Raw genomic sequence first — 27,376 nt, 5'->3', positions numbered from 1 at the left:
CAGGGAAATAGAAACTTTTAGTTCCACTCTTTTCTGACATGGAAATTTTACAAATTCCATAAAGTGTTTATGTTGGGAAATTAATACAGGACTTCAAGGCTGAATGTTACAACTTGGTGCAGAAGCTGGAAAAATACTTTCTCAACTGTAGGTTAGACAAAAGGTAACATAAATTTTATCTTACGTGATGAATTTTGTCAGGTTGCACCACTGGTTTGGATCTACAGTCTTCATCTTGCTTTCAAAAATGTCTCCACAAAATGGCAAATACTCCAACAGAAGTGTTTCATTGCACTTTCTCACAGGATGTTGTAAACCACCTATACAACAAAAATGATATTGATATTTAGATAGGGACTTGCAATCATTTAACACCAACATATATATATATATATACAGACAATTACAAAACTGGAGAGTGCAAAATCTGGTGCAGCTGTGCATGGTCACCAATCAGCTTCTAACTTCAGCTTGTTCAATTAAGCAGTAAAACCTGTATGCTGGCTGGTTTCTATGCAGAGGTGCACCAAATTTTGCACTCTTTAGTTTAATTAAATCAACTGCAGGATGTAGAAAAGTACAGTGCATTTAGGTAGACCTGTCGCTTGACCCTTATTGGGCAAATTTACCATTGATTTACCATTGCAACTTCCTGTTCTAGTGCCCAATACAAAGTCACAATTTATGTGGGCTTCAGTTCCACAGGATTATAGATCTGCCATACTAAGACTTTACCCGTTAAGAAGCAAGCAGGAATGGTTTTATTTCTGGTGCAGTCTAAAAAGCACAGGTGATCTATCAATCACCACCAGCTCAAACAAGTTGCAAAACAAAGCTAGGACATCATGGCAGATTCTCAGCCCATGTTTAACTAGAGGACTCCCTCTTGTATTGAGAAAATATTGAGGAAATATCCCTATCGATATAGCAACCACAGTGGCCCTGATGCTAAAACCCATTATTTAGGTAGCAGTAGATGTGGCAGTTATCAAAGGTATCTAGTCCATGATTTACTGGTACAGACCCAAAACATAACTGAAGCCGAGAGCAGAATGTCTGTATTGGAGAATTTGCTAGCAATGGCTCTGTCTTCCATTCAAGTCACTAAGAACTTGAAGTAGAAACTCTACCTCATGGATAAAACTTAACAATCTGGAAAATCTTTTGAGGAAGAAGAACCTCTATGTCATAGCCCTTCAAACTGACTATATTGCATTGCATTTATTCTCAGAACATACCATCCAAGTTGGGCCTAGAACAGAAGTAGAAAGGGTGCACCATGTCGGACCCCTCAAACCCAGCACTGCATTCACATGCCCAGTCATCATAAGATACGTTGACTACCATGAAAACCAACTATATTGATAGCTTTCAAAAATGCAAAAAATCTCCATAGTGTCTTCCACAAGCTTATAATATTTGAGGACTATTCAACAGAAGTGAGCTATGGGAGAAAAGCATTATTAAAAAGCACTATTAGAAAATCAATTTCTCACTGGCATACCCTCCAACACTTCAACTGCAGATTCCAGAAGGGGAAAAGTACACATTTGCTAACCCTGGAGATGTGGCATCCTAACTGGAATTTCCACCAAACTCAGACAAAGCTTTGTAAAAAATCTTTGTGGAAACAATGCAACAGGCGATCTTCAGTGTCCTCTCAACTCTACACTTAACTCAGTAAACCTAAAGTTAACCCTCCATAAACTGCAAACTGCAAGTATATCTGTTCCCTCCACACATCTCAATTGGGTTTGATCACCCTTGCTTGCCTTTTAACCTCCCTGGCGGTATGATTCTGTCAGGAATTCTGTACCAAAAGCGGTACAATTATTTTCATGGAAATTTGGCGTTATGTATTATAGGCAAAAAATTTGGGGGAGCATACCCATGTATTTCTAAAGCTGCTGCAGCTATGAACCAAAAGACATGTATATTAAAAAAGAATAGCGCGCAAATGCAAAAGAAATAACTACCAAATCTGAAGACAATCCATAAATAAAAATGGGGGTTTGGTCCCACCATATGGCCATATCGTGCTCAAGCCCACTACTGCGTCGTAGTGGGCTTGAGCACGATATGGCCATATGGTGGGACCAAACCCCCATTTTTATTTATGGATTGTCTTCAGATTTGGTAGTTATTTCTTTTGCATTTGCGCGCTATTCTTTTTTAATATACATGTCTTTTGGTTCATAGCTGCAGCAGCTTTAGAAATACATGGGTATGCTCCCCCAAATTTTTTGCCTGTTTATTATGTATTCGGTCTGACCAGACTATCGAGGTTGAGCAACCCTCCCCACCCCCCCCCCCCCACACACACCTGTACTCAATCAGTGTCCACCATCAAGTGGATATAGGAGGAGTCCCCTGTAGTGCATTTGCACATCCTTCCCAGCAAGGAGTATTATCTCCAAGGGTTAGAAAGGCTGGATTCATCTCTTTTTCATGGATAGTGTAGGACCCACTGATAATGGGGTACTTTGACGCAGTAGTGGGCTTGAGCACGATATGGCCATATGGTGGGACCAAACCCCCATTTTTATTTATGGATTGTCTTCAGATTTGGTAGTTATTTCTTTTGCATTTGCGCGCTATTCTTTTTTAATAGTTATGTATTATAGGCCTACAATTCTTAGTAATTACTGACTTAAACCTGATCAAAACAAGAGTCTAGTAGACATCCCAGATGCGATAAATTTGAAACACAAATGCATGAATTATAATCAAATCAATAATATAATTTTATGATAGAATATATATAATATATATAATAAAATTATTATTGATTAGATTATAATTCATGCGTTATATAATATATATATATATATATATATATATATATATATATATATATATGTGTGTATATATATATATATATATATATATAAAATTATATTATTGATTAGATTAGAATTCATGCGTTTTATATATATATATATATATATATATATATACATACATATATATATATATATATATATATATATATATATATATATGCATATATATATATATATATGTATATATGTATAAATATATATGCATATATATAATATAAAATGTGTTTTGTGCAACGTTTTTTTTTTTTTTTTTTTGAATTTCCCTCCCTAGTTCCGCTCCCATGCAGCATTGCTGCTGCAGGGAACGGAACTAGGAAGTCCTCCTACCGACAGACGAGCGGCGGAGATCTCGGCTGGCGGTCACAGCAACGAGAGCTCATCGCTGGATCGCCAGGATAAGGTAAGACACTCCGCTGCGCTGTCTGCACAGCTCTGCACATTCACCCCGAGCGTGACTCGGGGATACCGATAATAGCAGGAAATTCCTACCCCGAATCACGCTCGGGGATACCGCTAGCGTGGTTAACAGACAGTCCACATCCCTGATATACAGTTGTACTTGCATAACTGTAAACTCTTGAGGTTAAAAACATCTGTGCTCACCTTACAACCTGATCTTCAGCACAAGAATGTTACAGTCTGACTCAATCCTGTGTTGAGCTTTGCTTATAATATAAACAGTATGCACCTCACACACAGGCAAAACTCTCCATTGTCTCTTGTGGACCTGACGCTAGTTTAGGATGTTCATAGTAAATGTAATATATTGCTATTTCTGTACACTCCCTAGGTGGCACTGATGGGCACTGATAGGTGGTAATGATGGGCACTGATGAGGGGGTACTGATGGGCACTAATGAGAAGGCACTGATGAGGCTGCACTGATAGGTGGCACTGAGGGGCACTAACGGGCTCTGATAGGAGGGACTGAAGGGCACTGAGAGGTGGCACTGATGGGCACTGATAGGTGGCACTGATAGGAGGCACAGATAGGCACTGGTAGATGGCACTGATAGGCAGCACTGATAGTTGACACTGGTGATGAGGCATTGGTGGGCACTGATTGGCAGCACTGATGGGCACTGATTAGCAGCACTGGTGGGCATTGATTGGCGGCACTGTTGGGATCCATGTCCCTGTAACAGAAGCATGAGGAGAGAAAATCCAATAACCAGCTTATGTTTACATTCTGTGATCAGCTATCTTTGGCTGACAGCTGATCATGTGGTTAAGGGCCACTGTGATTGACCCTTTACCCCGATCTGTGATCACCCAAGTACAAAGGACTCCACTAGACTCGATACATGACATCTAGAGATTGCACAACCCAAGACTTTTCACATGTCCATACTTCACTATCAAAATTGGATTACAAATTATCCTCATAATCTCTACTCCCCATCATAATTAAATCCCAAATCCACAATCTGATTATACTAGATCATGCCCCAATCACCCTAATTCAAGCATAAAAAAACATTAACAGGCTAACAAAACTTTAAAGACACCAACATAATAAGATGAATGGAAAATGCAGCTTTTAACAAAGAGGTCTCAATCTCCCCAATCTTCTTTTGGGAAGCCAACATAGCATACAGTATATCATAATGAAAAAAATAACCTACTTACAAAGTCAAAAAAACCTAACTGGAACATCATATAAACAAACCAATACCAGATTCCATGCTGCATACATTGCCCTACAAACACAACTGCCAGTGAAAGTGGTAAACTACTTGCAAACCTGCCCTGAGAGAAAAAAAAGGCCTACAAACATGCTTAATCTCACTATCAAATTGGATCTGAAGGTCACTGACCACTAACAAATTAAGGATACAATAGTGGATTACTACATATTCCTCTATTGCGGGGAGAGGGGAGCCCAATAAAAAAAGCACTGAACTCTGCAGAAGCTTGAAACTCCAAAATGTGTTTTGCATCTCAACTGGAAACTAAAGTTATGATGCCCACCCTATAAGAATTTTGCATGGGCTGGGTGGTTATGTACCAAATAGGAATGAGGCCTATTATAAAAAAAAAAAAGATTCCACCCTGTAAGCTCCTATTGACTGATATTACTTTCTACTATAGATGCCATATTAATGAGACGCTGAAAAAAGTGGTAGACAGGCTGGCCATTTTAATGCCCATGCTACAATACCCCATCCAAATAGGTTTTAAAAAAAGTAGAGTGGTGATGACTGACATTCAAAAGCTTTGCTGGTACACTATAAAACCCATGAGGCGTCCGACTTCATATTATAAGACACTGAAAAAGCATTCAATAGCGTGAAGGAGGAATGGCTGTTCAGGGTTTGAGGTCACTTGGGATTCTGAAGATCGTTAAGCTTTAATAAACTTGCTCCATGACATGTTTAAATTGTTTAAAGCAGTGACAAAAGCAGTGCATTTTTCATCACAGTAAGAGCTGTGAGAATGTGGAATAGACTTCTCTCCAGAGGTGGTTCTGGCTGGCTCACTAGATTGCTGTAAAAAGGCCTGGATAATTCCCTAGGTGTACATAATATAAATGGGTACTAATATTTATAGGTAAAGTTGATCCAGGGAATATCCAATTGCATCTCGGGGGATCAGGAAGGATTTTTTCCCCTGCTGTAGCAAATTGGATCATGCTTTGCTGGGGTTTTTCATCTTTCTCTGGATCAACTGCGGGTAAAGGGATTGTGTATATGGAATTGTATGGTTGTGTTTTTTTTTACTGTTTTTTATTTATTTTATTTTTTTCTTCACAAAAAAGTGCTTTATTAAAGAATCAAAACAAGTTACAGGTAATATAACATTTGTAAGGAATATCAAGCATAAATAAAAATATACTTTCCATACCAAAGTGAAGTCATGGGATACATTGCCAACAAATTTAACGTAGGACCAGGTAGGGAAGAATAGTATCCAAAGACAAGGCAAATTAAATATGGACATAGTGCAATATAACAACAAATAAATTATATTGAGATACATCCAAGGGTATCGTGTAAATGGTTGGCTTCAAATATAACCAAGTATAAGATATAAAACATTTCAAGATATAACAAATTGACTTCCGTACCCTGTCGGGTTTAGGGGCCCGACAAGGTGGGGAAGAAAATAGTCAAGAGAAAAAAGAGAGAGGGAAAAAGAAAAGAGAGAGGGGTAACACACACAAGAAGAGGAAAGGTTAGTGGGTAGGGAAAAAGGGGGGAAGGATGGAAGGGGGGGGAAGGATGGAAGGGGTGGGAGGGGGAGGGGGACAGGGTACTTCTCTGGAAGGACTCCTCAAGGAAGGCATCAAGTGGCTGTAGCCAATGATTCAGGAGTTTAGTACTAAAGTCTCTTAAGTGACCAGTGATTGGTATTCAGGGGACACTGTAAAGAGTGACAACAAGGACCACATTTTGTGGAGCTTATCATTTTTGTCCGATTTCATCGCCAAAGTTTTTTCCATTTCATAAATTTGATTTATCTTAAACAACCAATCTCTGATTCGCGGAGGGTTGGTTGAATTCCAATTAAGCGGGATCAGGCATTTTGCCGCATTTAGCAAATGTCTAGCAAGTGAAAATTTATATTTATGATAGGAAAGGGGATTAATGTGGAGAAGAAAGGTTGGGGCGTCAAAATCTAGGTCTAGCCCAGTTATATGCTTAGTCCAGGAAGCAATCGATTTCCAATAATGCTCGATCTTGGAACAAGTCCACCAAATGTGGATAAAATTACCTTGTGCCGCCCCACATCTCCAGCATTTGTCCAAAACATTTGGATACCAGTGTCTGTTTTTTATTGGTTAGGCCAGATTGTGTATTTTTTCAACCTGACTAAGTATGTAAAAGATGAGAACCCTTTTGCAACACATGCAAATAGATTTTCTAAACTTGTCAATATAGCCTATTTGTTCTTAAGATTTAATTAAAGATCTATGGACATTTCAGAAGGACTCTCATCCCCACTGAGGTGAAAAATTTGCATGGCCTTCTTATCTTCTAGTCAGTTAGCCCACTCTCATAAATATAAATATTCAATATCCTATTTACAATAACCCTTACAATTCAAGTGTGTCAAGAAAAATGGTTGTATTTCATTAAATGTTGTATTTCGTTTCTTCTCTGGTATACGAATGTTTTCAAAGGACTGTCATTTGAGTGGAGAATTGTGCCTGGACTTCTTATCTCCCAGTCAATTATTTCAATAACACTGCTAAACTCTGATCCCTATCTCTAAAGCATAATCCTTTACAATAGCCTTCACCTCTCAAATGTGTTAAGAAAAAATATATTTAAAAAAAGTATGTTTAAAATATGTAAATTGTATTGCTTCTATTTGTAAATCTGTGTGGGTTTTCAGTGTACAGAACCATTTTCAGAATCGTACAAAGCTTGAAGAAGGGATGTAAGTTAACCTGAACGCTTTTATCTTTAATAACCTAAAAAAATAATTGATATAATTTTACTTGAAATGAAAATGTACTCTTCTTTTAAAATGGATGTACATCAAAAACCTAGTTTTGGATAAAGTGGGTAAGGTTTAGAAGTCTCTCCACTGTCAGAATACAATGACACAGCAGGGAGGATTCCTTCATCTGCACCAAAGGTGTAGATGGAGAAATTCAGGTAAGCTCTACCGCTGGTTGAATGAAAAAAACTGATCCATGTACGGGCAGCTTTACTGTCACGTGAAAAAGACAGGAGACAGACAGGAAGTGAGGGGATACATTCAACAGCCAGAAGTAAAAACTCCTGCCCCAACTTCTAGCAGCTCTTAGGCATGCTCCTTGGTTGCCATATTGGATCCTCATCTCAGCATCACCACAGAAACCTTTTCTCAAAGAGTGAAGTAAAGAGAGCATTCTCTGTGTAATACAGGCCTGCCAGGAATCCTTGTTGAAAACGATGGATGTCCTTTTTACTGAAATCTGCATAGTCCACGATGGCCTTGATTAATATAGGGGGTGATTGACTGAGGCTGAGGAATGTATCTCACAGGAGGAAGACATCTGCACACTGTTGAAGGTCTTGATGGAGTGCTTTACTGACAAAGACATGGGTCTCCCACACCACTGACTTTGATGAAACCTTCCAGAGAACCCTCTTTGACCTAACTAACCTCCCACTGACTTTTGTGGTGGAGGGAGTGCATTGGTACTGGGAGCCTCACCCAGACCCTTTTTAGTGCACCTTAATTCTAGGGATCAGGATTGGATACTCTCCAAGGCCCACAGGTTCGAGAAATAGTGCAACAGTAATGCTTGGATCTCTGGTTCTGGACTACTTTGAGGCAATACAGCAATACCACCTCTCTTTTAGGGATATGAGAAAGAGACTTCCAGACCATGGCCTCAAATACAGCTTTGTCTATACTATCATGCTTCAAATTCATAATGGGGTCACCTTAAAAATCTTTGATATCTCTGTGATGGTTGTCAAATGGGTCACTATGGATGATGCTGTCTTTATACCATACTTTGGGTATGTTAACTCTATATTAACTCATGGACTGACTCTCTTACTACATCAGAGTCCTCGGGCCTCCCACAGACCATGTGACTCTGAAGATTGCGCTGTCACCTCAGAAACGACCCCATTGTGGATTGTTTTGCAGTTAGTTTTTAGTTGTTTTTTTTTAGCTTTTTATGTTTTTGGGGCACATGTTGCTTTTTTTAAGTTTACATTGTAATTGTTAGCAGGGATAAAAGGGGTAACCTTTCTAGGGGATGTTTATTTCCTAAATGTTTGCATGGTGACTAGCACTTTTCTCTTATCTCAGACTCCATTAAAAATAGACATGTTTTTTAACCCATGCCATGTATCCACCTCTGTTGTTACTATGCCTGCAAGTTCATGTCCAAGAGCATTAGGGACTTAAATTATTAATTTATTAAAAGTGATGCCCTGCATGTACTGTTTTCACAAGAGACACACTTGACAGAGAGCAAATTCATGACACTGAAGTTCCCATGGGTGAAGAGTACACACCGTCTACTCCTCTTATTCCAAAGGATTCACAATGTTAATCAGCAAGTCACTATCGAGCACTGTTTAACTCACCCACATACATCAAGGAGATAGCTATACCATAGTAGTCCTTACAAGTTGGTCTGTTGAGTATGTGTGTATTAATATGTGCAATTCTCCTCCTTTCATGACATGCTATTATATTCGCTCTATAATAGGATTTCACTTCACTGCCCAGCCAATTTATTGTTTATTGGTGATTTAATCGCCACACTTTCCTCAGACCTGCATAAGCAGACACCCCAGAAAACCTTCTCTGGTAACCTTCTGCATTTGGCAAAAGCTACAGCTTGGTGGAGGCTGGGAGGTGGAAACCCCTGTCATAACAAGTTTTTCTCCTGTTTTTCATGAAAAAAACATTCAGAATTGACCTTGCCTTTGCTAATCATTTACTTTTGGTGGATGCCACAAAAATACAATATTTATTTGGTTGTATATCTGATGATGTTCCCCCTCTTCTCTCCCCCTTAATACCTTCCCAGTTAAGCAAAGGGCACTGTTGCTACTAAATACTTATCTGATAGAACACCTTACTGCCCAGCAGCATATTTCCACCATCAGAAAGCAATACTGGCAGCCTAATTCTAACACTGCATCTACTGAAATATTAGGGGTTGCCTTTAAGGAAGAAGTGAGCTGGGTATATATTTTTTGGGCAGAGCCATCAGAAAGTCCCAACTAGCTCAAACCCACTCCCAAAAGAATGAAGAAAAGCAATTAGAGGTCACATATGCTGCTGCACCTAACATTGCCTTTTCTTCGTGGATGTCGAATAAATTGTATCTTCATCCCACAGACTCTATCAGAACTGGCCTCCTTTGGACTTGGTAATCATTATGGAGGAGTTTGAAACTATTGCTTCCCAACCCCGTGCACCTATGCACTTGGGTTTTCTTGTGACCATCGATTATGATACTATAAGAAATTGAGCCTTTTAGGTTTTTAGTTGTGCTAATGGATTAACAAATGTTCGCCCATTTTTCATCTATATGCCTCTTTTTTCTCTTTTTTAAGATCATATCACACAGAAGAACTGACACCTCATTAACACAGTTTTAAAGAACATGATTTGGTATTTACCCTCCAAACTAAATGTTCTCATTCCTACCCTGAATTTGGTTGTTTTGACAATAAGCTAAACCAGAGGCGTAACTAGAGCCTTCAGGGCCCCGATGCAAGAAACCATGAAGGGCCCCCCCAGATCCCTGGCCGGGGCCCTTCCCTTCAAGCCCAGGGCTCTTCCCACTAATCCTGGGGCTCTTTACTCTCGTTGCATGTCCTTTTATTACGGTCCCGCAGCAGGATCCTTTCACAAGTTCTGCAGTGGGCTCCCTTCCTGCAATCTTTGGGCCTCCCCACAGTGGTGCAATGCCAGGGCCCGGTCGCAAGTGTGACTTTTGCAATCCTGGAAGTTCACCCACTGGTTTGCTACTGGGCCCCCTGGAGCATGGGGCCTGGTAGCAATCGCAACCCCTGCAACCCCTGTAGTTACGCCCCTGAGCTAAACCCATTTACAGGAGGATTGCAGACCATATTCTGTATCCAGCTGTTTCATATACAATTTAGGTTCTAAAACACAAATGATATAGCCTCTTTCTGGAAGATTAGTACCAAAAATACATAGTATGTAACAATTTATACTTGTCAATCCTGATGAACATTGCTCCTGGGAGAGTGGGAGTGGAGCGAGGAAAGGTCTGGAAATGTTATTCTTTGAAAGGATGCTTCCATTTACTGTAATGCATACTTAGGATAAAAATCTCCACTACAGTTTGCAATACATTTTAAGAACACATTTTGATTATTTCCCAAACAATAAAGTGCTGATAATTACCAAATAGACAGTATAATGTGACATTTAGCTTCAGTGATGGAAGCTAAATGATTTGATGTTTTGGAAAAATACCAAGTGGATTTTAATATGATTTATAGAATTTGGCAAGAAAAAATACCGCAGATGCAAACAGGGGATCCTGTAAGCACAAAGGACTTGAAGACAATGTTGAGAAAAATATATTTGGCAAGGAAACGTGCAGAGTACTAAAAAAAAAAGTTTGCTGACTGGTGTAATGAAAGAAAACGAAATGGCTGGAGCTCAAAATTTAAGCTTTTATTTTTAATAATGTCACAAGGAGTGCTGCTGTTTGTTCGCAGCTGAAAACATGTTTTTACATTTTCTATGTGTGAGTAGGCAGCAATGCTCTATTTGCATATTTTATAATCCAGTGGAGTTTCTTTGCAATGTGTGGGCATAGATAGCCAGTAATCAGGGTAACATAAATTCACAGCGAGTGTCCATCATAATGAAAAAATGTGTACTATGCAGATATTCATTCGCAAAAACAGTTTAATATTAAATAGGAAAAGGAAGGGTGACTAATATATATTTCTTTCTTATAGGCAGGCATTTAAATGGAAAATTTGCATTTACATTTTTTTTCATCCTCAAGCAACACTTAGAGTCTATTAACAATGGAGAACCTACGGTGAAATTCTCTAAAAATCCCTAAAGCCTAGGGAAATTACATTTACTGGATGTTAGGCCACCGCAAAACTGTTTGCACCAGAAAAATGTATTGCTGAATTTAATCTCACCACATATTTTACCCTCTTGCATCCGGGTACACTCTTCCAATGTCTTCCCTAAGGAGGTTGAACAGTAATTTATAGAGGTTGTTCCATAGGATTGTTCATATAGTGGTGAAAAAATATAGAGGGAGGTTAATTTACTAAAGGAGCATAAAGTGTTCTCAAAGCAAACATATGCAGTGATACAGAATAGAAATTATAACAAAAATGGGATTTGATCATGATTGGATGATTGAAGTAAATATAGCCCTATAATTTTTAGGTAAGTCAAAATTAATTTCACAAACTGGCATCCCACTTCATATGTTCCATGAAACAAGCTAGGAGGCATAAGGATGTCAGAAATTATTTTCTGTCCCTATCTTTTTACCCAGTACCTTACAAGCCATCTCCATCTTTGTTGTGTTTTCTAACTGCACTACAAAAAGAAACACAATGTAGCCTGCCCTCCCTTCTACAGTACAGAACAAGAAAGAAAAGAAGAGAGAATTCAAAAGAAAGAAACCACAAACATGTTTTGTTATTCCAGTCAAAGCACTGTTATGACTAATTTATTAAAGTCTGAAATTTGTTGTGACAGCCATCTATCTACTTTCAGTCCCACTCACAGCATGAAAAGTCTTTGCAGAAAACATTTTGATGGTCTGTATCTAAAATGGCCCCCCAATATTCCAGAGGAGTACAGCCCTAGCTATAGCAATGAATATAGCCATTATTGATTGCAAGTACAGTGAGAGCTACATCAGGTAGGTCAGCACAGTGAAGAACTCCATAAATGCAAATATTGTATTTAGATAGGTGGTAACAAATTGAGGGGTGTGGGGATTGAAAGAACAACTTCATAAGTTAAGTTGTCCTTTAAAATTTTTTTGCAATAACGAAATAAAACCTCCCTTTAAATCAGGGTAAAGTCTGAAGACTGTTCAGAATATGTTTCCTAATGTTCAAATAACAGAGCATGGCAGCTGTGCACCTTCAGTTGGAGGACATGTTCCTCTAGGGTTTTAGCTGTCTTTCCTAGCTGACTTTCTCCTACAGTGTTCAAAATGTACACAATGATTCAGAGGAAGAAAAGAGTAAATAATAAATCTCATCTAACACACAGATCTTTATATAATTTATTTTTCATTTAAAGCCTATAGCTTTCCATTGGAAAAGAGTTTGCTTAGGGTATACATGAAACACACACGTCAATGAGATACTTGAGAAGAGTTGCCTCAAAACAGGGATACCTATTGACAATTTGACATTGACAAAAATGTAGAGATGGGCTGCGTGTTCGAGTTGATGAGCGCCCCATAATGCATTGCAATATCGCAGTGCATTAAGTGCTTGTGATTGGCCAAAGCAGGCACCTGACCTATATGCTTTGGCCAATCACAGCACAATATCCTAGCAGGGTGCCTTTAGCCAATTATGGCTAAGGGGCCATATTAAGTCCACGCCCCATACTATATAAGGCTGCTGCTGACACGACAGCCGTGTATAGTGTGTGATAATCGAGATTAGGCAGGTAGTTATTGGATAGTGTGTTGAGTTAGTTTAGTGCAGTCAGTGTAGTGTACACGTTATATCTCACTTTTAAAATGAATAGATATGTTGTAGTCCTGGGTCCCCTCTCGGTGCTCCCCAAGTTTTGTGTTCCTGTCACTTCAGACCCAAAGGGCCTGGTATGGACTGGGGGGGAATGGGGGACCCTACGCAGTTTTTTTCATCTGTATGGGCGGGAGCTGACAATACATTACTGCCGGGAGCAAGTTTTAATGACATTTTTTGCTTTAGAAATGTCAGTATTGCTGCAGCAGGATCCATACATCGTACAAATGCGCCACTTTACAGGCACATTAAGGGGACCTCCCTCAGGCATGATATTTAAAGGAATTTTTCATTTTTATTTTTTCACTTTAAGCATTATTAAAATCATTGATCCTGTAAAAACAATTGTTTTAAAAAAAAAATTGCATTGATACATGTTCCCCAGGGCAGTACCCAGGTCCCCATACCCTTTTTTGGAATACCTTGGATATAAGCCTTTAAAATTAGTACTTTTGATTTTCATGTTTGTGTCCCATAGACTTTAATAGAGTTTGCATATTCACTAGAACTTTTTCCCTGTTAGAGATGTTCTGGTGCGACCCGAACAGGGGGGTGTTCGGCCCATCACTACTAAAATGGTTGTATACTTTTTTAAAGAAAATATAATTATTACACAACTGACATAACTTGATGTAGTTTTAAAAAAGGATTTCATTATTCAATTCAAGAAATGTATGACCTGATTTGCTAAAGTCAAGAACATGCTGCCAGCAAAGTCAAGATGCACTGCAAATGTTTGGCTTCCCCACTGTAACATGGGGGATCATTAGCTCAGTGGTAGATGCATTTTCAAATATGTTCACATCACACAGGAACTATATTTAGGGGCCTAGTAGCCCACTTTTATTAAAATGCACATGGAAAGTCCATAGCATAAGGTTCCACACACAGTTGTTTATCTCCAGCAAAATGCACAACTGAAAAATGCTAACCCATCTACCTACTCTCTTAAGCAATACCTCTACTATTTCCACCGGTCACCCAGACCACAGGTTCTTCAAAGTCAACAGCTTCACTCTAATGCACAAGGCTCCTCTTAAGCCTCAGTCCGCAGGCTGTTTACTGTCTCTTGCAAACAAACATACTCTGGCTGCCTCATGCAGCCTCTTCTGGAGACCTCCTATCTTTCTTGGGTGCAGCCATCTCCCACTGGGAGCCCTGAGTTATTCCTAAACCTCCATTATAATGGCTGTGTGCACCTGAACACACACCCTGCTGGTCCTCCACAAAATCCATCCCACCCAAGAAACTATGGAATCTCCAAACTACAGAGCCAAATCTATATATACCAAAACCTCGAGAAAGCTGCAAAAAGCAGTTTTCTCCACTCCACATCTATGCTCCATAGTCCTGCACTTAGCCAATGTGCACACCCTGTGTCCTTTAATTGACCAATTTTATAGTGACAGAGTCTCATCCTGTCACACCACACACTTATGGGCAGGCACAGCCATGTTCTACAAAAGATGACTGAAATATATATTATTAAGGGTGGTAAATTGACAAAAAACTGAAGAATATATTTTATATTATATTTTTAATATCTGCAAAGAGTAGCAGAAATGTCTGCTTACCCCATCCACCCTGCTTTAACAGGTCCACGCTTGCTAATTATTCTGCTTCTGTTGCCAAACTCCTGGTTAGATGAAACATACCATCAACTCTTCCGCTAGGCCTAGAAAGTTATAGAAATACTTCTTGTAATCCTATGGATTACATGTAATGTGTCATCTCACTGTCTGAGTTCACTTTGCAACTTATTTTGATAAAAAGGGTGTGCAGACATAAACTGGGAAACAGGCTTTGGCTATTTACTGTAAATAAATCCTGGAGTTGAGCTTAATTATTACCTAAACATGTGAATAAAGGTTTTTTTTGGAAGCTGTTATATGGAAAATAAATTTTTAAATTGTGAATAAAAAATTAAAAATAACCCGCCTTTTCATATTTAAAGTACTGTAAATCCTAGCTCGCAACATAAATGTCAGCATAGTGCCCGCTGTGCATTACACTGATATTTAGCAAAGTTGCTAAAAACCTTTATATAATACCTTTTTTGTCAGATTTTCTAGCAGCCACATGACCAGTTTAACCTTGTTTGCATGCATAGAGAACACACCACAATGTAAAGTAGTGAGTGTACAGCTTGTATAACAGTGTAAATTTGCTGTCCCCTTAAAATAACTCAACACACAGCCATTAATGTCTAAACCGCTGGAGTTCACCAGAGCTTTACAGGTTGCCACTGGAGTCCTCTTCCACCATGATGAGATCAAGGAGCTGGTGGATGTTAGACCTTGCGCTCCTCCACCTTCCATTTGAGGAAGGACCTCAGGCCACCCTCACAAAGTCTGTTTCTGATTGTTTGGTCAGAGACATTAACAGCAGTGGCCTGCTAGAGGTCAATTTGTAGGGCTCTGTCAGTGCTCTTCCTGTTCCTCCTTGCACAAAGGAGCAGATATCAGTCCTGCTGGTGGTTTAAGGACCTTCTACAGCCCTGTCCAGCTCTCCCAGAGTAACTATTTGTCTCCTGGAATCTCCTCCATGCTCTTAAGACCGTGCTGGGAGACACAGAAAACATTCTGCAATGGCACATATTGATGTGCCATTCTGGAGGAGTTTGACTGCCTGTGCAACCTCTATAGGGACCAGGTATTGTCTTAGGCTACCAGTAGTGACACTGACCCTAGTCAAATGCAAAACTAGTGAAAAGCAGTCAGAAAAGATGAGTAGGGGAAAAAAAAGTCAATGGCCTCCACCTGGAAAACCATTCCTGTTTTGGAGGATATCTCATTGTTGCCCATCTAGTGCATCTGTTGTTAATTTAATTAACACCAAAGCAGCTAAAACTGATTAACAACCCCCTTCTGCTACTTAACTGACAAGATCAATATTCCAGGAGTTTAATTGACTTGAGTAGTGTATATACATATATATAGTTTAAATAGCTAGAAATTAAAAAAAGTAAGTATTTAACATTCTTTTGCTACTTAACTTATTTCAATTTCAAGTTTTTTTTGTATGCAAAGCAGCTTTCTGAACTGGGTGAGCTGGGTTAAAACCATTGTTATGCTGTGAAAGTTGCAGCTCCCTTTCTTTAAATTTATTTTAAACATTTATGTCTTGACTTTACATCAGTCTGTGCTCTCTGCAACTTAATGTCATGTGAGCTGTTAAAGGACACTGTTGTGAGATTGACCCAGTAAAGTTAGAGAGTCTTATGGTAGCACATATGACGTGAGGTCACAAAAGATGCAGACTTAAAGTTTAAAAACAGTTTAGCTCAGCATTTGCCTAAGGGTTTGACATTGTGCTTAATTTTAGCTATTAAGCTCATTTATGAAAATGTTTGTTCAGTTTTCATGAACTATTCTGCTTTTTCCCCCAACCTTTTTATCATTCCTAAAGATGGACTTCAGGCAGCCAGGTATGTATAAGGTAAACATAGGTAAAGTTTTTTTTTTCTTCTTCTTAAAGATGAACTAAACTTAGCCAAAAAAAATGAGAAAAAAAAAAAACCTGTAAAGACAAAGGCATACAAAGGCATAATGAGCTAGTATGCATTGCATACTAACTCATTATGAAGTATTTACCTTAAAACGAAGCCCCCGCAATGCCGCCCGCTCAGCGACTGGACGGCCGAAATGTAACGCTGTCCTGCTTCCTGGTTCGCGTCCTCTGGCCATCTGATTGGCCGGAGGTGCAATTACATCACTCCCGCGCATGCGTTCATGGCACAGGGCTCTGAAGGAACGGCACGGGTGGCCGTTCCTTCAGAGCCCATGCGCCAATTACGTCATCGGCTGCATGAACTGTAAATATCTCCTAAACAGTGCATGTTTACGAGATATTTATGGCACCTATATGAAAGCCTTAATATAGGCTTACCTATAGGTAAAAGTCTTTAAAGTGGGTTTACAACCACTTTAACCACTTCTGGACCGGAAGGATTTGCCCCCTTAATGACCAGGCCTTTTATTGCGATTTGGCACTGCGTTACATTAACGGACAATTGCGCGGTTGTGCGACCCTGTACCTAAATAAAATTGATGTCCTTTTTTTCCCTCAAATAGAGCTTTCTTTTGGTGGTATTTGATCACCTGTCTGATTTTTATTTTTGCGCTATAAACAAAAAAAGTGTTACAATTCTGAAAAAAAAAAAAAAAAATATATATATATATATATATATATATATATATATATATATATATATATTTCACATTCAGCTACATAACATTCCCAAAAAAAAAATTAAAAATCAAATTTTTTCCTCCTTTTAGGCCAATTTGTATTCTGCTACATATTTTTGGTAAAATAAGCGTATTTTGATTGGTTTGTGCAAAAGTTATCATGTCTACAAACTAGGGGAAAATCTATGTCATTTGTATTTATTTATTTATTTTACTAGTAATGGAGGCAATCTGCGATTTTTAGCAGGACTGAGACATTGCATCGGACAGATCGGACCCCTGACTGACATTTTTGACACTTTTGGGGAGACCAGTCACATTACTACACTAATCAGTTCTAAAACTTTGCACTGTGCTGTAATAATGACACTGGCAGGGAAGGGGATAACCCAGGGGTGATCAAAGGGTTAAGAGTTGAGTGCTTTCTAACTGTATGGGGGAGGGACTTGTGAAATGAACACAGAGACCTGTGATCCTAAATAGGAGGATCAGGCTATCTGTGATCATTTTAGATAGAACAACGGTTTGCTGTGTTTACAACAGCTGACCGTTGTTCTCTCTCAGCAGGGATCGATCGCGGGTGCCCGCCGGATCTGTGGATCTGCATCCTGGCTGCCTAGTGGGGGCGGGCGCGAGCCACCGGCGGTGCGCACTCGCCCCCAGGACCACTCCTGCGAACCGACTTATTCCCTAAGTCGATTTGTGCAGCCGAGCCAGTCTGCCGTAGTATATATATATATATATATATATATATATATATATATATATATATATATATACATATATATATATAATAGCATAAGATCCTAAAAGTGTCCAGATGATAGCCTCCTGTAATATCTATTGGCCTCAATGAAGAGCAGCATTCAGAAAAAGAGAGGAAAAGGATGAGCAATCTAAACTACTTAGGACTCTACTTTTTTTGAAAAAATGCTGTCAGTCAACACTCTCTACATTGATCGCTTAAATAATAAAAAGCTTGTGGGTGTTCAGCAGAGAAAAGTTAGATCACTATCCTGACTGTAATGTCTGGAAGGGTTACATGGAATAAAAGATTTAAGTGTTTTTTACAATTGGTAAAAACTGTACATGTTTTTTTTTTTTTTATTGCAACAAAATTCAACTTTATGTTCCAATATTTTTATTAAGGTTTTTCTCAAAAGATAAGTACAAAATGATAAGCGAACAAGGGCGTTTCCTGATATGCATTAGAACATACAGCGGAGGGTAACTTGAGTGGTTACATTAACCACTTTAATATCGGAAGGATTTGCCCCCTTAATGACCAGGCCCTATTTTGCGATTCGGCACTGCGTTACTTTAACGGACAAAATCTATGTCCTTTTTTTCCCACAAATAGAGCTTTCTTTTGGTGATATTTGATCACCTGTGCGATTTTTCTTTTTTGCGCTATAAACAAAAAAAAGCGAAAATTTTGGAAAAAAAAAAAAAAACAATATTTTTCACATTTTGCTATATGACATTCTCAAATAATGTTTTTAAAAATCTAAATTTTTTAACATTTTAGGCCAATTTGTTTTCTGCTACATATTTTTTGGTAAAAAAAAATAGCAATAAGCGTATTTTGATTGGTTTGCGCAAAAGTTATCGCGTCTACTAACTACGGGAAAGATTTATGTCATTTTTATTGTTTCTTTATTGTTTACTACTAGTAATGGCGGCAATCTGTGATTTTTTTGTGGGACTGCGACATTGCAGCGGACAGATCGGACCCCTGACTGACATTTTTGACACTTTGGGGGTACCAGTGACATTACTACAGTAATCAGTGCTAAAAATATACACTGTTACTGTAATCATGACACTGGCAGAGAAGGGGTTAACACTATGGGTGATCAAGGGGTTAAATGTAAGCCTAGGGGAGTGATTCTAACATTGGCTTCTGAAATGACCATAGAGACATGTGATCCTATATTGAAGGATCATATGAGCTCTGTGATCATTTCAGGGAGAAGGACGGTCGGCTGCGTTTACAACAGCCAACTGTCCTTCTCTCTCAGTGGGGAAGGATCGCAGGTGTCAGGCAGCAATAGGAGCCGCCTGACAAACGCATCGGCTTCCCCACTCACCCCCTAGCCTCCTGAGAGCGAGCGACGTAGACCTACATCGATTTTCCCAGGAGCGGCTGCCTGTCTCAGTAAATCTGCGGTAGGTGGTCGTTAAGTGGTTAACATAACAGAATTCGCACTTAAACTTGAATAAGAAATATAAATTTTATAGTAAGGGTGTTGTCCCCACACTCAGACACCCCATCTGGGAGGAAACTGTGTCTTAGGGTGGGAGGCAATACATCCGATCTTTACTTTGTTCCTTTTTTTTTTTCCCCCTCTTGCCACAAAAGAGCTTTATTTAAAAGGTATAAATTGTACATAACTGGTGTATAAATGAATGGGTAATATCAATATAGGTGACCTAATGAATACTGTATAATAAAGTGGGAGCATATTGAGAAAAATCAACACAATAGTATACAAAATGGATTCGTTTGTATCACTTATAAAATATTACCATGTTTGTAACATTGCAGATGTGATAGATAAAGGCAAAGAACCAATTAGTGTGTTTGTCCGTGTTTTGATGTGACCAAATTTCCTTACTCTGACATTTATATCAAGTTGGATAGCCTGTTGTGTGGGCAATAGCAGCACCCCATGTGGTTGTGGTTAATGGAGCCCTAGCATCCAGTACGGGGAGGGCGACTCTAGGGAGGTCTGATGTGTTGGCCTATCAAACCTGTATTATGATAGTGGTGGGAAGATTCTAAGCGGGATTTAAAGAGATCGAGACTGATTCTGGGTAGAAAAATTTGGGTAGGGTTAAAAAATAAAGGTTAATGTGTAAAGTGTGTAACGTGTAAAGTGTGTAATGTGTAAAGTCGGGTATATGTAAGGGGGGATTTGCATGACTAAGAGAAGAAAAAAAAAAGGGGGTGAAGGAATATAATAAGTAAAATCATACCAAATTTAAAGAAGAATTACAGCCTCCCCTGTTTCTTTCTGTCCCATCTGCTTCTGCATCTGGAGCTTTGGGAAAATAATTTGCTCTTTAATTTTCTCTCCTTTTCCTCCAAACTGTGTACCTCCAAATTTGCATCAAAGACATTAAAACAGTCACGTTTCTTGTCTGCAGAAGCCCAGTCTACTAAAAGATCAACTGACTGTCTGACTTCAGGTGGTGTCAGTCACGGTTGTGGCATCCTGTGTGGTTGAAGCAACTTCCATAGAGCTAGTTTCATCTGGATGAGAGTTATTGCAGAGCCCATCTCCTTTGCACACTGAATCCAAAGAAATGCAGCTCACAGCGTGCAAAGTGTGTTGTCCTACCTGTATGAATGCAGTATTGTTTCTTAATGGCTAAGTTCACCTTCTAAATATGTAATAAATGCATATCTTTTTGTTGGTGAAAAAAATGTGCATTTATTGATTTTTATTAGGAGCCTGTAAAGCATTGCACCCACGTTCATAGATGCAGAGTCAGGCTCCGGCGGAATGTCAGTGTAGCCGACCTTGTATGGGGAGGCAGTTACTGAATGGCAGAAGGAGTCAATGAACTTCTAGGGTGCTCACCAATGCTTTTGTAGTTCCTTGAGAACTATAAGCCGTGACCCGCAATGATTGTAGTTTCCTCATTCGCAGAACCCTGTGAATGAATGACATGGCCGAAGGGCAGAGCCCCACCTGGCCATGCTCATTATAAATTTTGACAGCAGGTTCGGGAAGCAGATTCCCCTCCCCAACTGTCACAATGGGGGCTCAGGGGGATGCTGATAACATGTAACATGTTATGAAAGGTGAACTTATCCCTTAACTGACTGATTGTGTTTCTTGTATTAGGTGAAAATGTGTGTGTATTTACATGGATCAGCAAATGCTCTGTGGGGGGAAGGGAGTGTATAAAACATGAAAATATGCATTGAAGCAGACTGGAGTTCTGCTTTAAGCATGTAATAATTAGAATATGAAGGTAGAATAGGGATCCCTGGGAAGTTAGGATGTTCACTATAGTGATCTCCATTTTTGGGTTCATGCTGAGTGGCTGTCCTGCTGCATCACAAACACTGGAGACAAGACAAGTTTGGATTAGACCATAATTTTCCTTTAAATTTGGCATATGCATTTCAGCAGTTTTATTTATTTTATTTTTTTTATATTGTTTTACATTATGAGCTCAATGCAATAATGCATAAAATGCCAGTATACAAAGCAGTATTCTCACCTGTAATTGTCATTTAGTGTTGCATACTATTATATCATAGGTTTTTAAATCACTAAAAGAAAAATCACTTAAGGGCATATTTCTAAAGCAGTGTCATTTACCGAACATTCAATATGAGTGAATGAATCACTGTGCTCTAAAACCAGGAAGGTTTACTTGCAGCTAATAGTTGGATAATGTCAAATTCACTACTTTATAAAATAATCTAGATGTAATGCAAAAAAATTAAAAGTTGAAGCATCAGTTCAACACATAAAAAGTGTTTTGGCTAACAACAGTGCCTACAAGTACCCCCATTTTAATCAATCACTGATAACTGATCATTGTGGGGCCTTTTTGGTGCTGGGAGGTTCTCCAGTTGGCAGTTGAGGAAGAGCATGAGGATGGCGCCCTACATCACCAGCTGGTTCACTCTGCACCAATCTTTGCTGGCGGGGTGGGGTCAGGGGCTGTGAACTGACTCTTGAGGGAGAGGGGGTAGGATGCTGAGAGAGAGCGGTCCTGTATCCCACGGGATCGCAGCCAGTGATTCTCCTTTCATCAGCGGCAGATGAGGATGAGGAGCGGCAGCTACAAGCAGCACACAGTCAGGCTGGAGCCACTCTGACTGCTCTGTCATTTGGGTATTACTCACGGCTTTTTTTCTCAGAAAACAGGTGCAGGAGCTCAACCACGATCCCCAAAATCCCCCACACACACACACCCTCCAAACCTCATAAAATAGTGGGTGTGGTAAAATTTCACCAACAGTGTAAAGATCTCAAAGGGGCATTAAATAACATAAATTGCATTACGTACAGAGTGCAAAGTTAGGGGGGGGGGGGTTCCTCACAGAGAGCAGCATTCAGGGGTGCGCTAAATACATAGTGCAGAGTTCAGGTGTGCGTTACACTCAGAGGGCAGAGTTCAGCCTTCTTCCACAGCGGCTTACCTCTGCATTCCCATCTATTTGTCACTTTCATCCCTCTTCAGTTCTGACCTTTACATGCAACCCCCTTTCCCCTACCTCCACCCCCCCCCGACCACCTCCTTAAAAGCAACATCATCTCACATGTCTTACTTTTGTTGCTGTGTTAAGCTGAAGCACCGAGCCGGCTCTAGTACCATCCCTCACACTGTAGGTGGCTCCTCCTCTCTCACTTGCAGGGAGATCATACATCGGGAGTGTCAGAATCTGCAATGCACCCCGGGCATCTGCATCTTCCTTGTCCCTGTCCTGCACTCAGGGGGAGCCACTCAGGAGATCAGATCTGTGGGAGCGGCTGGGAGCCAAGCTATCACTGGTAAACACAGAAGCCGAACCTCTGTGTTTACAAGTAATAGTGTTGAGCAGGGAGCAGAGGGCCTGAGCCAGAGGTGGTGGAACTGAGTTCCATCAAGTTCCAGCTGAAAAAACGCCCTGGTATTACTGCACAGAACTAGAACTAACTCCTCTCGCAGCCAATGCAGTCCGGTGGCCCCAGCCCACGGGGAAACTACCCAGTGTGTCCTATGGCTGGGCCGGGCCTAATACTCACCATACACTATTTGAATCCAACTGGCTAAATTCTTTCTGTAGGTGGCCCTGTCATCTCCACCCTGCTCGACATCCTTTAACTAAAAAATTGAATGGCATGTAAATGCTTTTTTTTTTATGTATATGGCTGTGGTTTAGGTATTCAGCAATGGATTGAGCCATACATAACTCTGCCCCCAGCTACATCACTAACCTAGTCTCAAAATACCAACCTAATTATTCTCTTCATTCCTCCCAAGACCTCCTGCTCTCTAGTTCCCTTTTCACCTCCTCCCATGCTCATCTCCAGGTCTTCTCCTGAGCCTTCCCCGTGCACTGGCATGCCCTACTCCAATCTTTCTATCTCCAGGTCGGTCCACTTTTAGATGATCAGTTAAATTACAAAATAGACAATTCAGGATCTGTGCAATGATACTTAGTTCAAAAAAGGGGAAACAAAATTTAAATCCCTCGCAGCTGGGAGGTGAAACTGTGAGCAGCAGTTATGATACCCAAGCATAAAAATGTAATCACAAAGATCCTCAATGAAAGCACTGAGGGATTCTATGAGTCTGTACAGCCACAAACCAGTGTTGTGAAAGCTAGCGGCTAGTAATTGTAGTTCCACATGGGAGAAAGACCAAAACCACAGTTAATGCAAACATATAAAATGTTTATTGGTCCAACAACAAACTTAAAGAAGATAAAACGGCTCCTGTGTGAACAGACTGGACTGTGTAAGTGTCAACCACATGTTGCAATAATCCCACATGGACATGACTTGAAAAGCTGAAAACACATACCATTAATCAAACAGGTGTTGGAGGGGAGAGAGGAGATCATCTTCCCAGGTAAAACCACTCATTCTCCCAGATTGAAAAAAGCAGATGTTTTATGAAGCATATGGTAAAATGCCCAATGGGTACCGCTTCGATGGACTACTGGCACAATGTGGAAAAGCTAGGGATGTATTTTGCAGGCAAGGGTGCAAAAAGGTACAAAAAGCCAATGATGTATAGGGAAGCCAAAGATGGCATGAGGCTGTGCAGGGCAATCCTGGGAGACTCAGGCAGAGGATGAGTAGCCGAAGCTTCCGGACGGTGCACCAAATGCGATGTCACGGTCAATGTGGTGACTGGATTTGCGCGTGTCGGGACACAAGGGGATAGCAATAATGTTCAATCTCTCAGAAGGCTGTCATCATGACAAAGGGTATCGGCGTGTCCCATCTTCAGGTTAGTCCATAAAACCAAAGGTTAGCCCATAAAACACATACCAACCCTTTCCAGATGTGGGGTTAATATCTAGGTATCAGAATGTATATTCCCCCCCCCCCCCCCGCCTGAGGCAGTATATACACCTTCAAGCATAGATACAGTGGGTTGTGAGGCTGTTAGGGTACTAGAGGTATAATGAATCCAGGTGGGCCAGATAGCATAAAATGTACTATGAATGCCCTTGCATGTCTCCATCCACTCCTCAGGTGCCACAATGTTATTTAGAAGATGAATCCATTCTGCTTGACCCAAAATTTGGGCCTTTTTCCAGTAAAGTAGAATCAAGCATCTTGCTGCATTTAAAAGATAGGGCAAAGCGGATTTACGAGCCAATCATGAACATCATTTGTAGCTTAAGTTTAAACCATTGAGGCTCCACCCTGGGCTGTTGTTAATTTATTGGACCCTTGTCAGTTGTAATTAGATCATGCATAGGAGACAATGTACACAGATGTTTGTGTGTTTGAAAAAGATTTCTGCAGGATTTGCAATGCAGTGTTTGAATTTTGAATGTAATATTATGCAGTGGTAAACTCTTACTTATATGAAGGTGACATCTAAAAATAAACAATAATGTTGTGTATGATAATTCTAATGGAAATTAGTCTTTATTAAGGGCAATATAAAGGCTGCCAATGATGATTGTGACAATAACTAGGTTATTGCCTTTTGTTTCACTTGACCCTCCCTTCTAGATTGTAAGCTCTAACGAGCAGGGCCCTCTGATTCCTCCTGTACTGAATTGTACTGTAACTGTATTGTCTTCCCTCACATTGTAAAGCGCTGCGCAAACTGTTGGCGCTATATAAATCCTGTATAATAATAATAACACTGATGTGCAGAACCTTTTTTAGCATCATCCTGTTACTCCTGGTGTATGGGGCCAAGAGCAGTGCACGTTCTGGCCTTATTATTAATCCTTTTTGCAGCTATCTACTACATTACCATACTATTGATCCTAGACATTAACAGGAGAAGAGCTAAAGCTTTCACCTAACTTTTTCTCACTAATCTAGTAAAATGATTTGCCCACACTCTCAGCTAGTTCTTGATGGAGGAACTTCCCCATTTTACTGCTCTAATAGTAAAGAACCTTTTCCACAATCTAGAGTTAAACCTAATTTCCTCTAACCCCAAATTGTGGCAACATATCCTCTTAAAGGACTTTAGAGTAAACACTTTATCACCGTTACTGGAGTCTCCTATGATATATTTGTACATTGTAATTATATCCCCTCCTAAACGCCTCTTCTCTTATCTTTGTTGCTGCATATTTAGAATGAGGTAAAACTAGTGTTTTGTAAAGGGGTAGAATTATTTTTTTATCTTTTGAAAGCGTGTCCTTTTTAATGCATGAGAGTGGTTTGCTAGCTTTGTTAGCTGCGGCTTGGTGTTGAACGCTATTGCTAAGTCTGTGATCTTAAAGCTTCCCTGATTTCAGTAAAATCCCTCACATGATTGGGTATTCAGTGTGAACACAGGTTGACCTTATTTACTATCATTCACTTTGCAAACTCTGCTCTTCAAACCCTTTTTCAGCTATTGGGAGCTGGCCTTTTCTACATGCGGCTTCTTGGTCATATGATTACTATGATTGGCTGTCACAGTATTCATTTAATCTCCCACAACCTACTGATCATAAACAGTGACCGGTAGCTGTTGGTGTCAGTGTGGTCACAATGCTGTCAAAACAGCAGCTCCAACTGTGCAATTATATACGTGGCAGTCAAGCATTAAAGCCCACCACTTGTTTCGCCACATATATGCATATGGCAGGTGTGCAGAGGTTAAGTAAATTAACCCCAATAAAAGAGCTGACATAATTGACCCTACAGAAACAGCTTGATTTTTTTTTTTGTGAAGTCGTTTAAATCAAATATATATTCACTACAACAAGGCGCAACATAAAACACACTTTTATTATCCCTTTCATTAGTTTTCTTCCCTATATATGTTAGATTTATAGTGCATCTTGATGGCAATGTTATGCCTTTCTTAATAAAAAAAAATAATCTCGATTGAAGTTATTTTTGACACTTTTTTTTTTTTTTGAAATTCCATTTATAGAATAGAAAAGGTCTTTTATTTCCTCAGAGAGAATACTGCAAGGCAAGCAAGTGGTTCTGTCAAGAAAATATATTTACAACTCTGGATAAGATTGACTGACATGACTGCTGTTTGGAATACTGAACAAACTTGTCTGTTTATCATTGACCTTTATTCATAGATAATATCCTTTTCCACTGTTTAAAGAAAGATATAATTTGTATTTTCTGTATTGGATTAAAGATAAACACATAAAAAATAACATTTGTAATGTCTGGTACATGACTGGAAGATCAGGAATAAAAATCCTTTTGTCTGGTAAAATAAAAACCACACACACAAAAACATTTATTTGATATAAGTACACAGTAACTATGTTATAGCTAAAAAAAATATATTGGACATTTTTTAAAATTAGAATGAATTGACTTTTAGTTCAGCCTTATTTATAAGCATCTAAATGCTCATAAATATTGGTAACCATTATGATATTTATTTAAAGATGAACTACCGCTATCTAGAAAATGGCACAATATGCATCTGGACCAGTGTTTTATTCTCTAAAACAGTCACCCTATGCAGGCATTAGCCACAGACATTTCTCAGCTGTCCTACAATAAATATTTGCAATGAAACTATTAGGTTTTCTAAAACTGGGGAGTGCAAAATCTGTTGTAGCCATGCATGGTAGCCAATCAGCTTCTAACTTCAGCTTGTTTAATTAATCTTTAACAAAAAAAAAAACCTGGAAGTTGATTGATTTCTATGCAGAGCTGCACCAGATTTGGGGCTCTCCAGTTTTAGTAAATCATATAACAAAAAAAATAATTGAAAATAATTGATAGTAACAAATAATAAATACATTTCACAATACAAATAGGAGTAAAAAAATAGGATATTTGTTCAGGCCTTTCCTGTTATAGGGTGACAACACACATGACCCCTAATTTAGCTGTCTCTATCAGAACACCTGCTTGGACAAGTGCCATGCAGTTAATACCATAGAGAGAAATTGGCAGAAGGAGATAAAGAAAAGCATGAAACAATTGAAAAATGTAAAAATATAAAATATTTTTAATTCTCTATTTAAAAAGTATGT

The 27,376-nt window shown here is 39.4% G+C and overlaps 1 protein-coding gene across 1 annotated transcript in view; it reads right to left on the bottom strand.

Annotated features, from left to right (window-relative positions):
* The window catches only part of RAMP3 (receptor activity modifying protein 3), a 311,681-nt gene that overhangs the window by 88,838 nt on the left and 195,467 nt on the right, over nucleotides 1-27,376 (bottom strand). Inside the window, exon 2 of the mRNA XM_082258754.1 lies at nucleotides 185-320. Coding sequence (XP_082114880.1) covers nucleotides 185-320 — 136 coding nt within the window. The remainder of the gene's footprint in view (nucleotides 1-184; nucleotides 321-27,376) is intronic.

Source organism: Pelophylax lessonae, assembly GCF_965119305.1.
Source record: "Pelophylax lessonae genome assembly, chromosome: 5".
Taxonomy (NCBI): Eukaryota; Metazoa; Chordata; class Amphibia; order Anura; family Ranidae; genus Pelophylax; species Pelophylax lessonae.
The sequence above is the reverse complement of the archived record's forward strand: the minus strand, read 5'-3'. Positions and strand labels throughout refer to the sequence as shown.